Source organism: Pinus tabuliformis, chromosome 4_2, assembly GCF_031772625.1.
Source record: "Pinus tabuliformis cultivar Carrire ecotype Pingquan chromosome 4_2, CPIR1, whole genome shotgun sequence".
In the NCBI taxonomy this organism is placed as follows: domain Eukaryota; kingdom Viridiplantae; phylum Streptophyta; class Pinopsida; order Pinales; family Pinaceae; genus Pinus; species Pinus tabuliformis.
The window spans coordinates 400,159,575-400,172,862 of NC_142304.1; the positions used below are offsets into that span (position 1 = coordinate 400,159,575).

At 35.6% G+C, this 13,288-nt stretch overlaps 1 protein-coding gene across 3 annotated transcripts in view; it reads left to right on the top strand.

The window, feature by feature from the left end:
* Nucleotides 1-12,982, top strand: part of LOC149169639 (uncharacterized) — a 92,689-nt gene extending 79,707 nt beyond the window's left edge. For all 3 annotated transcript variants that reach the window (XM_089427137.1, XM_089427136.1, XM_089427138.1), the window contains exons 3-4: nucleotides 12,170-12,225; nucleotides 12,620-12,982. In XM_089427137.1, the coding sequence (XP_089283263.1) occupies nucleotides 12,170-12,225; nucleotides 12,620-12,725 (162 nt within the window). In that variant the 3' untranslated portion in view covers nucleotides 12,726-12,982. The remainder of the gene's footprint in view (nucleotides 1-12,169; nucleotides 12,226-12,619) is intronic.
* Nucleotides 12,983-13,288: the final 306 nt, after the last annotated feature.

The window sequence follows — 13,288 nt, forward strand, 5'->3', positions numbered from 1 at the left end:
CACCATATATTGATTACATTGTTGCTGTGATGAGCGATAATTTAGATGACCAAACTACTTATGCTAAAGTTTGTTCAAATCATCGCTGTCAGGAATAAAAACTAATGGAAAAGACGATAATCCAAAGTTGTCAAATTATTAGAACCTGATAATATCATCAACTATTCCAGTGGTTAGGACATGTTTATGATCTTTTCGATCCTTGATTACAACTCGATGAGGTGAAAACTTTACTGTTTTGCAATATTTCTAAATGAGTGATTTGATATACTAATAGAAGGTTGTAGGAAAGACTCAGTACACATAATATATTATTGAAATGATCATTATCTACTTGAATAGTTCAAGACTCTACAATAATAAGAGATTTATCATCACCATCAAATATCGTTTGGTGTTACAATCATTAAGAGTAGAAATAATGTCTTTATCCTTAGCCATATAATAAGAATTTCTAGAAGCAATAAGCCATTCATAAGAAGAAGAAGTAGATGTTGCATTGCTAGGGAAACTGAAAGCAAAAAGTGCATGTCCATGAGAAGAAGTTTTAGAAATAAAGATTGATGTTGTACTTCTTCTAAGGCCTCCATGTTTTTAAAACATTTAAATCCTGTTGTCGCACAAAATGTCTAGGCACCGCAACAACGCTCAGAGTAAGGGTTGTCATTGTAATCCTTACTCACTCCGTTTAGGCTCTCTCCTAGACTAGGTAAGGGAGGTAGTCCCTACGCTGAACGAATGAGGGTAGCTTGTGAAACACAGACTCTGGGAGACTTAAAGATGAACAACTTGATGAATATAAACAAGTCCTGGTTAATCGAAATGGATAAATCTTAATAAAACAAGACACAACCACAAGATAAATAATTATGGACCAGTGCCTTTATACTCAATTAACCATAGACTAAATAAAAACAAGTTATCCAGAGAAATTTATAAATGTGGCAAAGCGACGATCATGAATAATTAAATGTCAACGCCCAAAACTTTATCATGCAAGATATTCTAGCAATTAAATCCCATGAAGAATTATGAAATTTAAATGCTAAGCAATGATTCCGGATTTAAAATAGTTTTCATTAATAACTAATCTAGAATAATTTATCATTCTCCAATAGTCAATGATTTTAAAACATCAATCGCACCTGACAATAGAGAAATCACTACCACGAAAGGACACCAAGGAACTTTAGATTAACAATTCAATTATTCCTTAGGCAATTAATTTAATGTGGTAAATGAAGAAATTAAATTTTTAATGTGACTAAAAATCAAAAGACCTTAGTCAAATTTAAATTTTTATGGGCCGTAGGCCACATAAAAATAAAAATTTCTTAAATGTAAAAGCTCAACTTCTTTTGATATAATTCATTCGCATTTTCAAAGTCACCAAATTTTAAACAAAGTCAAAATAATGAAAATAAAAAAAATAAAAAACACAAAAACCAAAGTCATAATAAAAAAAATCAAAACAATAATAATAAAAAAAGAAATGGAGAATAACCAAAACAAAAAATCAAATTTAAAATAAAAACGAATCTAGAAGTTAACCAAAGTAAAAAAAATCAAATTAAAACAAAATAAAAAAAGAATCTAACTAAACCCTAATTGCATAATACAAATGAAAAAAAAGTCAAATGCTTTGATTTGTTGTGCAAGTTGAGACGGGGATGGATTTGATGGAGGAGAAGCAACGTTTTTTTGCAGGGGATGAGGGTTGCAGTAGAAAAGAAAAACGCAGAGAAAAAAAATTTGAAATTTGCAGTGGAATATGATGGAAGTGATGCATGTAAGCTGAAGAGACAGTGAGTCAAGCAAGCTGGAAAAAACGCAACATACAGAGGTGCTGTGATTTTGGTAGCAAAGGAGGAAAGAGGGTTAAAAACAAATCGATTTTTTCCAAAGAAAAAAAAAATACGACATAAAATGATAGCCAGAAAACCCTTTAAAGCATTTCTAGAAATTGTTTGATTAAAGATAATGTATCCTTCTCCTTCAAATTTATTCTTGAAACCCTTATAGAAACTTCTAGATCTAAGAATTGTAAAACCCTTGGACTGCAACATTTTGAATAATATGTCTCTGCAAAGTTATGTGAATAAACCCCAGAGATCCAGATCTTACCCTCCAGGGCCTAGATCTGGACTCTACACAAATTATTTCCTCAAATCTGTAGCTGCACAACAACAAGAAAACACCCAAACGATATATACAGTGATAAAAACTAAAACCCAGAAAAACCCATGTTAGAAAAATAATTACAAATTTTACAAACTGCAGGCTTTAATTAGCTAGATCTACCATTGTGCTGCACATAAATTAAAAGATTTTTACATTTTAAAGGTGCTAACTTGAAACTCTCGTGCATAAGTAAAGCAAAAAAAATCTTATGATAAGCCCGAGATTAATTTTGTTGGGCTCTTCAGAAAACACGGATCGAGATTTGGTTGGTCCAATTGAAAACTTCTCCCAATGCCTGAGGATCTAAAAAATCAAGATTTCTCTGCAAAACTCAATCCAGCCATCAAAATAGAGCGAGAAAATAATAATGAAATTTAGACAAATAGAGATACCTGCTATTACATTTAAAATTTAGATTATTATTCAAACCCTAGTGACTGAGCAAGATACCTGTACTCAAATCACTCTTTAGAAGCTATCATCAATGGCTTTAGAAAAAATTATGCATGAAAACAACACATCTTACAGTATTCCCATGAAGAGTAACACCAACAGAACTTAATCCCAAAGTCTTTCTTTATTATCCAGAAAAAGATTACACAAGAGCTTTTTGATAAGTACACGACTCAAAGGTCGGATGGATCGACTGACAAATGACTTCCTATTTAAGGATAAATTCTCCAATGGCTAGTTCGAGTGATCCTCGTCAAAACAATCTTGACCGTTGATGAAGATTAATTTTTTTTTTAATCTCATTCGTCGAAATATTTAAATATTTGGGGAAATTCAAAAATTTTCATTAAATGTATTTTAATTAATTAAAAAATAATTTTTTTGAGTTAATTTCCCAAAAAATTTGACTTTGACTTAACTCTCAGGGATCAAAGGTTTAAAATTTGGCAAAATAATTAATTTACCTTAGTCCTAAAACGTTTTAAAATTTAATTTTTAAGGACCGACGAATTTTGCCTTTGGAGAATTTAAATTTACCTAGGACCTTGAATTAATTAAATTTCTGGCTTAGGATTTTAATTAATTTATTGGCCAAAAAATATAATTAACCTATGAGGGGATAAATTATTTTTTCAATCCTCAAGACACTTTACATCATAAGGGGGAAAACCCATTTGTAATAGACCCTCACAGACTACCCATTTCTGCGACACAAATATAATCCAGTAGACCAAACAATTTGTAATAAAATAACCTAACCAAATAGTTAGGATTATTCCCAAGTTACTTTTACATAGACTCGATCTAGAACACTAGGACTCACCTAAGATCCTAGCGATAAAATTCATTCCAGCTTTGGGGTAACACTGGAGGAAAACTCTGCCGACCATCCGAGAATGGATTAGTGAGACAAAAAACCTCCCAGAATGGAGATCATCACTAGAAAAGTGGGTTTACCTAGGTCGTTATACACTTGACACGGATCTAATGAGATTATTTACATTATACACATGCAGAAAGGGTTTACATAACATCTTGGAAGTCAAGCTGATGATGATCGCTGGATGGCACAGACACATCGATCAAGTGCTATCTCTTTTGCGAAAAAAGGGAGTGTACTGCTATGGGTCGTTGACACGTAGTGGTCAACAAACTCTATATGATCATCTTTCCCACAAAAGTTGCAATTTCTGTCAGTGTTCTTACTCTTTGATTTTGGTCGTCCTCTGTCACCATTGGGAGTAGAAGCTAACTGAGAGGGTTTCTGATGTTTGTTTTACTTGTTGTTGCAAATATGTTGCTTTTTGGGATGATTAGTTTTATCCTTCTATTGGGTCCACCAAGGCTTTGTTAGATGTACCTACGGTGCTCTACACTCCAAGATGCAAGAGCTTATCTTGCTCTCTAATTAAAGAATCACAAAAAGATTCAAGAGTGAGATCTTGATATGCAACCCCTAGAGCTTCTCCAGTGGCATAAAAGGTAGATACAAAAACAAAATATTTAGTACCAAGCTTAGCAAGAATAATATATATGCATTGGTCATCCTTCATATCAATTTTATAGTCTTGAAGTAAAAACATAAGTGTTTTGAACTTAGATAAATAATGAAAGCCATTATTTGTTTTTCAAGTTGATGGGCTCTAATGATATTTTGTTGGACAAAGACCTTATTCCACTTATTCCAAGCTTCATTTGGGTCATCAATTCCTTGAAGATGAAACCTTAAATTAAGAGAAACAAGAATTCCAATTAATCCCCATGCTTCATCGTTATAAATTCCTATTATCCCATTTGGCTTTCTTATCGGCATTAGTGTGGGATTTTTCTTTATCCAAGGTAATTTAGTACAATCGTCTACTTCTTAGTACATCCTCCTTATGGGATTTCCATAAGAAGTAGTTGGTACTTGTAAATAAAAGTTCACTTGGAGTACCTATATTAAGATATGTAGATAATATGGATTCAAAAGCTGAAATTGATTATTTGAATCGAAATATCTAAAGAAAAAAGGTTGTTTAAAAAGAAAGAACACTAGAACTGAACTTCAAATGTCAAAGTTATGACCTTTTTAAAAAAGACATAATTTAAGGTGACCAAAGCACCACTTGTTGAAAAATGTGTAACTAGGTTCGGTCTTCATAGATATGAAATGTACTTTTTGATTCTTGTAAATTGTAAAATGAAATAAAATTATTATTATTATTTTTGGAGCATGGGTTTCATGCTCAAGGTCTTTTTTATTTTATAGGTCAAGAACCCATTGAGTGCTTCCAGGGTTTGTCCTAGGCCAAGAAGTCAAAAGAGTCATTGTCATAAGTTGAAGACCCCTTCGGGCACATTGTAACTTGTAAAGAAAATTATTTTTGTCTTTAAAAGTGTCAAAATACCCTTCAAGACCAAGTCGGCCTAAAATGAGGAGCCATGTTCACCTTGAGGAGCCTATATAAAGGAGGAAAATCGACCTCTTTGAAGCACATCCATCTCTTATTCCTTCAAGAGAAGGAAGAGGAAGAAGAAGGAAACAAAGAAGGAAGAAGACTAAGAAGACTTGGATTTGGGCTATTTCTCTCTCACACATGCTAAGGAAGGCTAGGGTTTTTGTAACCGATATGGGTTTTCCTCTACAATTTTCGATCTTGAAGAAGGGAAGGCAAGAAGGTCAAGCGAAGGTCACAAGAAGCCATCCTCAAGCTCCAAAAGTTAGAGAATGGCAAGTGAAGGTCTAAGAAAGCCTTGGAAGGCTAAAATGAAGCTCACACATGTGGTAGCAACAACTGCAGGAGTGCTGAAAATTTCAGGTTTGCAGTGGAGGCTGAAATTCTGCAGTTGGGGGTCGAAGTTGTGCTACTGGAGGAGATTTAACTGGGTTTGACTTGTTCAAGGAAAACACACCATTCAAAAACGTTGGAATTGGTCTTGGTGGTTATTGATCTTGATCTAGAGGTCTTGGAATTCGTTAATTGAAGAATCTATAAGGAAGAGAAGAGATTTGCGGGTTTTTCTCTCAATTGGAGAAGTTTTGGCCCTGGCTTGCAGCGTATATTTTGTGTTCTTGTTCTTCTTGTTTTGGTAGTTGTTTGATGATATACAAACATAATATTAAGTAAAGAAGTTAATACGTAAGAAAAAGTTAAAATACATCACAAGCAGTTATCAAGAAAAGAGAAATCACTCTAATCATTGCCCTATAGATTTCTCAAAACCACGTGGTAGGTAGAAGTCGACCTGTGTGGAGAGAGATGCACAATGAGGTTATTGAGTAAAGAAAAGATTTATTCCCTTCTATAACTTTGCCTAGAAGCTCACTTTTGCAAATAAGTTGCTTATGATGCGATCCACTTTATAAAATAAGTGAAAATCATTTTTACAATGAAGTTATTTTATAAACTTAAGTCACATACAAAAGGTAACTAAAAAGAGTATTAAAGCTACCTTATAATGTTTCAATTTTATAATTTAAGTGAAAGACACTTTACAATAAAGTTAAGAGATAGCTCAAGGTTGTAAAGTTTCCAAATCTTTATTAAATAAATTGGAGCTTGAATTTACTCCATAACAAAAATAAAAAATCCAAGCATGCATCAATCACATAGATGGCTGGAAAATACAACGAAAGCATAAAACACGAAACACAAAATCTATCTTTCAAATCAACTTATTATTCATGACTCAAATTTACAAGGTCACCTCATAAACAAGTGTTTCTACCTGCTGAATGAGAAAACTGCAAAACTTGTTATGAGAAACTTGCGATATGACTTTGTTTGTATGATTGTACAAATTGTTAGTACGATTGTACGAAATTCACTATGCGGATAGATCTACAACTTGCAATCACTGATGGGATATTCTTCTCATTGCTGCGCAATTTTCTCCTTTCCTCAACCTCTTTCTCCACCTTAAGATGAAATTGTCTTTATGAAGAATCAACGTCTCTTCTACCTCTACCTTGCCTTGCTTCCATAGTTTTAGCAGAGAATCGGTTTTTAAGATTATTCCTAGTCTAAGCAGAATTTTAAACTAACTACTAAAATAAGACTCACATTTTTTATAAAATGAATTACAATATAGAATTACTTTTCTAAAATTAGAATTAGTATTTGAAAATTAGTTTTTTCAAAAATATCTCAAACTATTTCTTGCGTGTTCACACCAAACATGTGTCAAAGTTCCTAATTGAGCTATAATTGTAAACACTTGCTCTTAGCGAGGAAGGAATTTTGCACCAATCCAAGTCAATGTTATCAGAAGATTTAGAACCAGACCGATCATTGAATTGATCGACCCCAAGAATGAGAACCAAATTAGAATTGGAAAGGAATTAGACCAAAAAATCTGTTAAACAAAAAAATACATAAATATTCAAATTTTAAAGAAAATACATAAATATTCATGTGTATCCATATCCACATGAATTTAAATATACACATATGTACAAAGTTTCTCATATATATAGCAAGGTGTGCATATAGCCAAAAAAGCATTGAGTGCAATCCACCTTTGAACCAAAAATGCATCAACAAAGAGGCTTTAGATGGCCTCTATATTCCAAAAAAAATCATGCTACAAGAAGTACCTACATATCATCAAAATCATCGCCTATATTGGAATCCTTATCATCAATATCACCCTCTAAGCATTAAAATAAGATAGAGAAGGCTTAAAGTGTGGAATTGGGATTTTGTTTGAGTGATGGGTACATTTTTACTAGGGTTATAACAAAGGAGTTCAACAATCCATGCCACCAACATCGAGGTACATAGAGGGCCTGGCACTCTTGATTAAATGCTAGTTCCATGCCCTCATACATATTAATAGAATCCAATGAAAACGTTGCACTCCCCCCAATCATGAAATCCTGAAAACTGTTAAATTTACTGGATTTTGAGTGGGATCTAAAATTTTACTTTGTCCATATGAAATCCAATGAGGTTGGAACCACTCTCAAACATTTTGAAACAATTAATAGTAATGTTAAAAAATGATGAAAATGTTATCTTTTAGTTTTGTCCTTTCACTTTAAGAATTTAGCATTACAATTAATTACAAAGCATTAGTAGTGCCCTATGGTTGAATTTTAGGATTCCCCACTCATAAATTATTATTCCTAGGCAAAATTCAGGGGGGACGCCCTAATGTCCCCCTTTAGAGGGGGGGATGTTTTTTGAAGATAATAAAATATAAATCGTCATCTGCTGCACTAGTTTTCCCTTCGGGGTTTTTCTAGGGACTTTAGTCCAAAATCCTTGGTGTCATTTTTATGTGTGTGCATCTATTTCTTAGTTCCTGACTTATTTTCAGTAGCATTTATTTTTAATTGTGAAGATTGCATTAGTGAGCTATTCGTTATTTGTCTTTAATTAATTAACAAAAGGCAAATAAATTGCATTAGTTAGAAGAATAGCCAATTTATTGCAATTGTGGATTTTTCACATGGTATCAGAGCAGTGTTGATCAGATTTGAAGCTCAAAGGTGAAAGCAAAAGAAATCATGCAGTTTCAAAGGGTGATTTGAAGCACTTTCTTCAAATTTGCATAGGTCAGCCAAGCAGTACGCATAGCAAAGAGGCAGAGTTCGATTTCCAGATCTGACCTGGTGGAAAAATGTGAATTTCCTTAGATCTGTAGTAGCAGGCAGTAGATTTACCGGAGAGAGCATTCCGTTGAGCAGATCAGTGATTTTGTATAACAAACCTATCAAATTTGGGCGCAGAAATTTGCAATAGGGGTTTACATTTGTAGCTTAGCTGGGAAGGAAGAGGAAAGCACACATGAGGAATTTCCAACAATTTCTTAGATGGTTTCCAACCAAGGGAGAGGAGATTGAAATTCCAGTAGTGATGTTGGATTTTGCAGTGTGAATTAGCTAGTCTAGCAGTGCAAATTGCCGGGAGAAGGTTTGATCAGTTGCTAGAGGTCAGATCAGTGTCCAGAATGCAGAGCAAATTTCTTCCAGAGGCAGAGGGAGGCTATATGTCCCACCTGGAGGCAGATCCGGGGCTGTACGAATTTCCAGAGGCCACATCTGCGCATTCCAAGAGGAGCACGAGCAACAAAAGAAGCCAGATTCAGTTGCCGAAAAGAGAAAAGGGAGTTCCAATTTGTTGACCTCTAGCATACTTGAGTTTCATAGAGATGGCCACAACATGTCTTAGGGATCAAGACAAACTTGATAGAGCCTCTAACTTTGGTGTATGGAAGGCCAGAATGCAATTCCTGTTAGATGAGCATGGTTTGAAGGCTTTCGTGACAAATGTCATGGTAGAGCCAACTGATCCACAACAATTGGCTACCTTTAGAAAGAAATGGCCAAAACTAAGAGGATGTTCCTATATGGGGTTCGGGATCACATAGTCCTGCATATTGCAGACAAGAATACAACAAAGGACATGTGGGGTGCCGTCATAAAACTGTATGAGAATCCATCAAAGAATCGTAAGATGATTCTCAAGGAGAAGCTGAGGACCAACTTGATGCAAAAGGGAGAAGCCGTTACATCCTATCTCACTAGAATTCAGGCTGTCAGAGATGAACTTGTGGTAGTAGGAGAGAAACCTGAAGAATGTGAGCTAGTGAGGGCAATTCTCAACGGTTTTACTAAGGAGTGGCATACTTTCATCCAAGTTATTTCTGGGCGAGATACACTACTTGGATGGGATCATCAATGGAGTGACTTCACTCAAGAGGAGTTGAGGCTCAATCTTGCAGCAGGTACTATCAACAACAACAAGGAGGAGGAGGATGAGGAAAACGTAGCCCTTGCAAGTAAGGGAAAGATGAAGAAGGGTCTTAGTCAAGGACAAGGCTCAATGGGAGGAGAAAAGAAGAAGAAAGACCCGTCGAAGGTCAAGTGCTTTGGGTGTGGTGAATTTGGCTACTATGTCTCCCAGTGTCCTCAACAGAAGAAGGATAAGAAGTAGGAGTAGATAGTAGATTCGACAGAGATTGATGAGTTAACCGCCAAATTGGAGGAGTTTGCACCGATAGCAACAATACCTTCAAGAGGAGGAGGGGCTTGATACCTTAGCATGTCAAGATGGGCAAGTTCCAGCGTAGATGCAACATGAAGATCAATTAGAGCAGTTCCAACTGTTGCAATAGGACCATCACCTTTGCTACGAGGGCCCATAGTATCATAGTAGTAGGTTCAGTGTCGGCAAAGATAGTCGCAATTAATACTTGAGAGATAGTGTAGAGCTAGTTGCAGTGGCACATATAACGCGAATTGCTCAGTTGCAGGGTGCAGATGCAATTTTAGCCACACTGATTTCCCATTGGGAGATTGTGACTCAGAGGGACTCTAGCTTTAGAGGGAGCAACCCTATGGAATCTTAGTGCTTCAGGTTCTAAGGAGATCAGACTCACTATTGTAGTAGTTGCAGTAGCAGTGCAGGATCAACAACAACAGTGTGAGGTGGATCAAAGTATGCGCAGTAGTTGATGGACAATGTTTGCTAGTCGAATTTTTCACAATGATTTCCAATGACAGGGACTCAGATTAGGTGAGATGTGAAGAAAGAAGGTGTAATAGATGTTAGACATCAGTAGCATGGTTAGTCTTAGCTACAGGTTGTAGATGAGAGATGATGGAGAGAACACCTTCCTCGCTAAGAGGGAGTGTTAATTATTGGATATTGTGGTAGCATCAGACTGGTGTTCTAGTCTCTAAGGTGTCAGAGAGACTAAGGAACTTGAGATCTCCAATACCCAAAAATGATTTTGCGAGATATGGCTCCGAAACACCTTAATTAAATTGATTGACCGGAAAATTAAAATTTCCTAAGTCTAACTTAGGAAAACTAGTTAATTAAAGTGTATTTATTAAGAAAATCGACTTTTGCTCTAGAGGCTTCTCAAAAGCGATTTAGCAGAGTCTAAGATGATCTGAGCCATCGATCATGATTAGATCTTGGCTGTTGGTGCTCTAGCGAGAGAATTGTAAGAGCAAGTCAATGGGCCTTGGAGAAGAGACATCGAAGGAGCAAGAGAGCATGGCAGTGCGAATTTCCCAGTGTGCAACATTCAACGAGGGAAGAGTTCGAGCTAGTAGACCATTAGTGAGAGGATCAACAAAAATTGGAGGGTTTCCAGGGGAGATTTCCACTTCAATTTGCAAAGGTCGAGTTTACCGGTAGGAAGGCCATGCGAATTTCTCTAGTGCGCGGATTTGGGCAGTATATCACTTTTTCAGTTACTGGGATTAGATCCAGAGGATAGAGCTAGTTGCCTAGTGCGAGTGCAAGATCACCAAAGGAGTGCAGGATCAACAAATCTTAGTTTCCAACTAGTGTGTATTTCCTGCATCAACGCCTTTTTTGTGCCCATTTACTGGAGGAGGCCGATTTTGATTTTGTGAGAGAAACAAAGGGTTTTCAGGTCGATCTGCCAGTTGGAGTGGAGTAAATTTTTCGGAGCTTGACTAGTAATTGGCAAGCAGATCTATGTACTCTGTAATTTGCTGAAGATAATAAAATATAAACCCTCATCTGCTGCATCGGTTTTCCCTTCGGGTTGTTTCCGGGGACTTTAGTCCAAAATCCTTCGTGTCGTTTTTATGTGTGTGCATCTATTTCTTAGTCCCTGATTTATTTTTCACATCATTTATTTTTAATTGTGAAGATTGTAGTAGTAAGCTATTCGTTATTTGCCGTTAATTAATTAACAAAAACAAATAAACTGAATTAGTTAGAAAAATAATTTCTAGTTTATTGCAATTGTGGATTTTTCATAGGACGCCCTCGCCTCCCCCCTTGTTCCCTTTTGAGGGGGGAAACCCACATGCAGCTATTTTGGGGAAACATGTTTACCACATTGGATAAACATTTTCCCCTACATTTCCCCAAAAGGGAGTTGTGGGGAAACATTTCCATAGCCGTCCCCCCATCCTAGGAGTGTGGGAAACATAGGGAGCATGCCCCTCACCTTGGGGGAGGCATCCTTTTGTAACATTGATAAATATCCTTTGGGTTGACCCACTGGCTACCCCAGATCAATATTAAAAAAATCGACATCAGGATAAAATTTGCAAAGGTCTGAAAAATGAAAAAATTGTAAAAATTGGCAAAATTAAATTAAAAAAAGTGATGGCAATATTTTAGATTTTATCACAATTTTTACGATTTTATCCCTTTCTTTTCAGACTTAAAAATTGGTGATTTTTTCAGCTGATAAAATTGGCGCCCATCACAATTTTTTCGTGATATTTTCAACACTGCCACAGACATCCTTGTGTAGGTATTTTTGTTGAATGCTTTTTGATACATAATAGAACTGTGTATCTAAATTTTGCATGCAACTTTATAGTTTATTGTAATGAATCTTTGTTAGCATGAACTTGTGTTTCACAACATTTTGACGTTGCTCTTGCGACTTTAATTCATGGACTTAAGGCCTCTCTGTTATTTTTTTTGTGATTTCTTTGCTGGGAATGTCTGATGATTTGATGTTTATATTTTCCTCATGATAGAGAAGAACTATTAAGTGCAACTCAGTAAGATTCTTATTCCTAAACATATATTTTTCTCTCCTGCAGTTACAACCTGACAAAGTGAAGAGGAATATGGTTTTGAATGGTCGGCAACTTTTGGTGTGAGTAAATCTCCCCTTTATCAGTTTTATGCAATGCATCTGCAACTAAATTGGTATTGCGAATATTGAAGTCTTGTTACATCCAAGTCTGCAGCTAGTGACCTTGAGGATATTCTGAATGGGTCTATACTTGTAATGTGCATTTCTAGTAGGTACAATGATTTAACGTGATTACAGCATGTTATCATCTCTAGTCTGTATATCAAGTGTAGGTGCTTGGACTGGTCTTGGTTCCTAAGATTTAATGTCATGCAGAATTAAACAGGCAGCTTTAAGACTTGAAATACGTTTTATTGAAGGATTTGTATTTACATCTGCTATGTTAAGAAACATTATACTTTCTGCCAATTTAACTTTCAAAGAATTTAACTGCTGCTTGCATTTGTTACTTCAGTCAGTTTGCAGCAGTGGAAGCTAGATTTCTTCGTGCTTCTTTCAGTGCATTTGTGGATATCCTAGTGCTTGCGACTAGAACCATTGAACAATTTGGTTCCAATTAGAGACACTACATACTTGTGACGTGATGAAGTTGTTTGGCTTCTGAAGAATTCAGCACAATGAGTTAGAATGGAAGATCAGCAATGGAAACTATTTTATTTACAAATAGATGGTTCCAACTTATTACACCTTGTTCTTGTACAATATGTTCTATTTCTTATGGATTTAATGGACAGCCGCAATAACGGATTAGTCATCCCTATTGTAAGGTAAACTGTATTTCTATAAGGAGCATTTTTATAGAATTTTATTTTATCTATGCAAGGTACGCAGGAACTGTCTGCTTCCTAATGCTTTTAGTCAGTTCAAGATATTTGCATGCTTGGACCGATGGCCTTGATAGATTTAAGGTTTTCACCATTTATTTCATTTGTGTCATGTATGTAAAGTAAATACATCTCAATTCCATATTACAGTGAAGGAAGGCAAATTATTCAGATAAGATAATTAAAGCAAATAGTGCAATCCAATTACAGATATTCAATCTCTTTCTTGCAAAATTAACTGTTTTTTTGTAACTTAGTCTATTCTATTAATATACACAGAGGTTACGATGCCAGAGAGT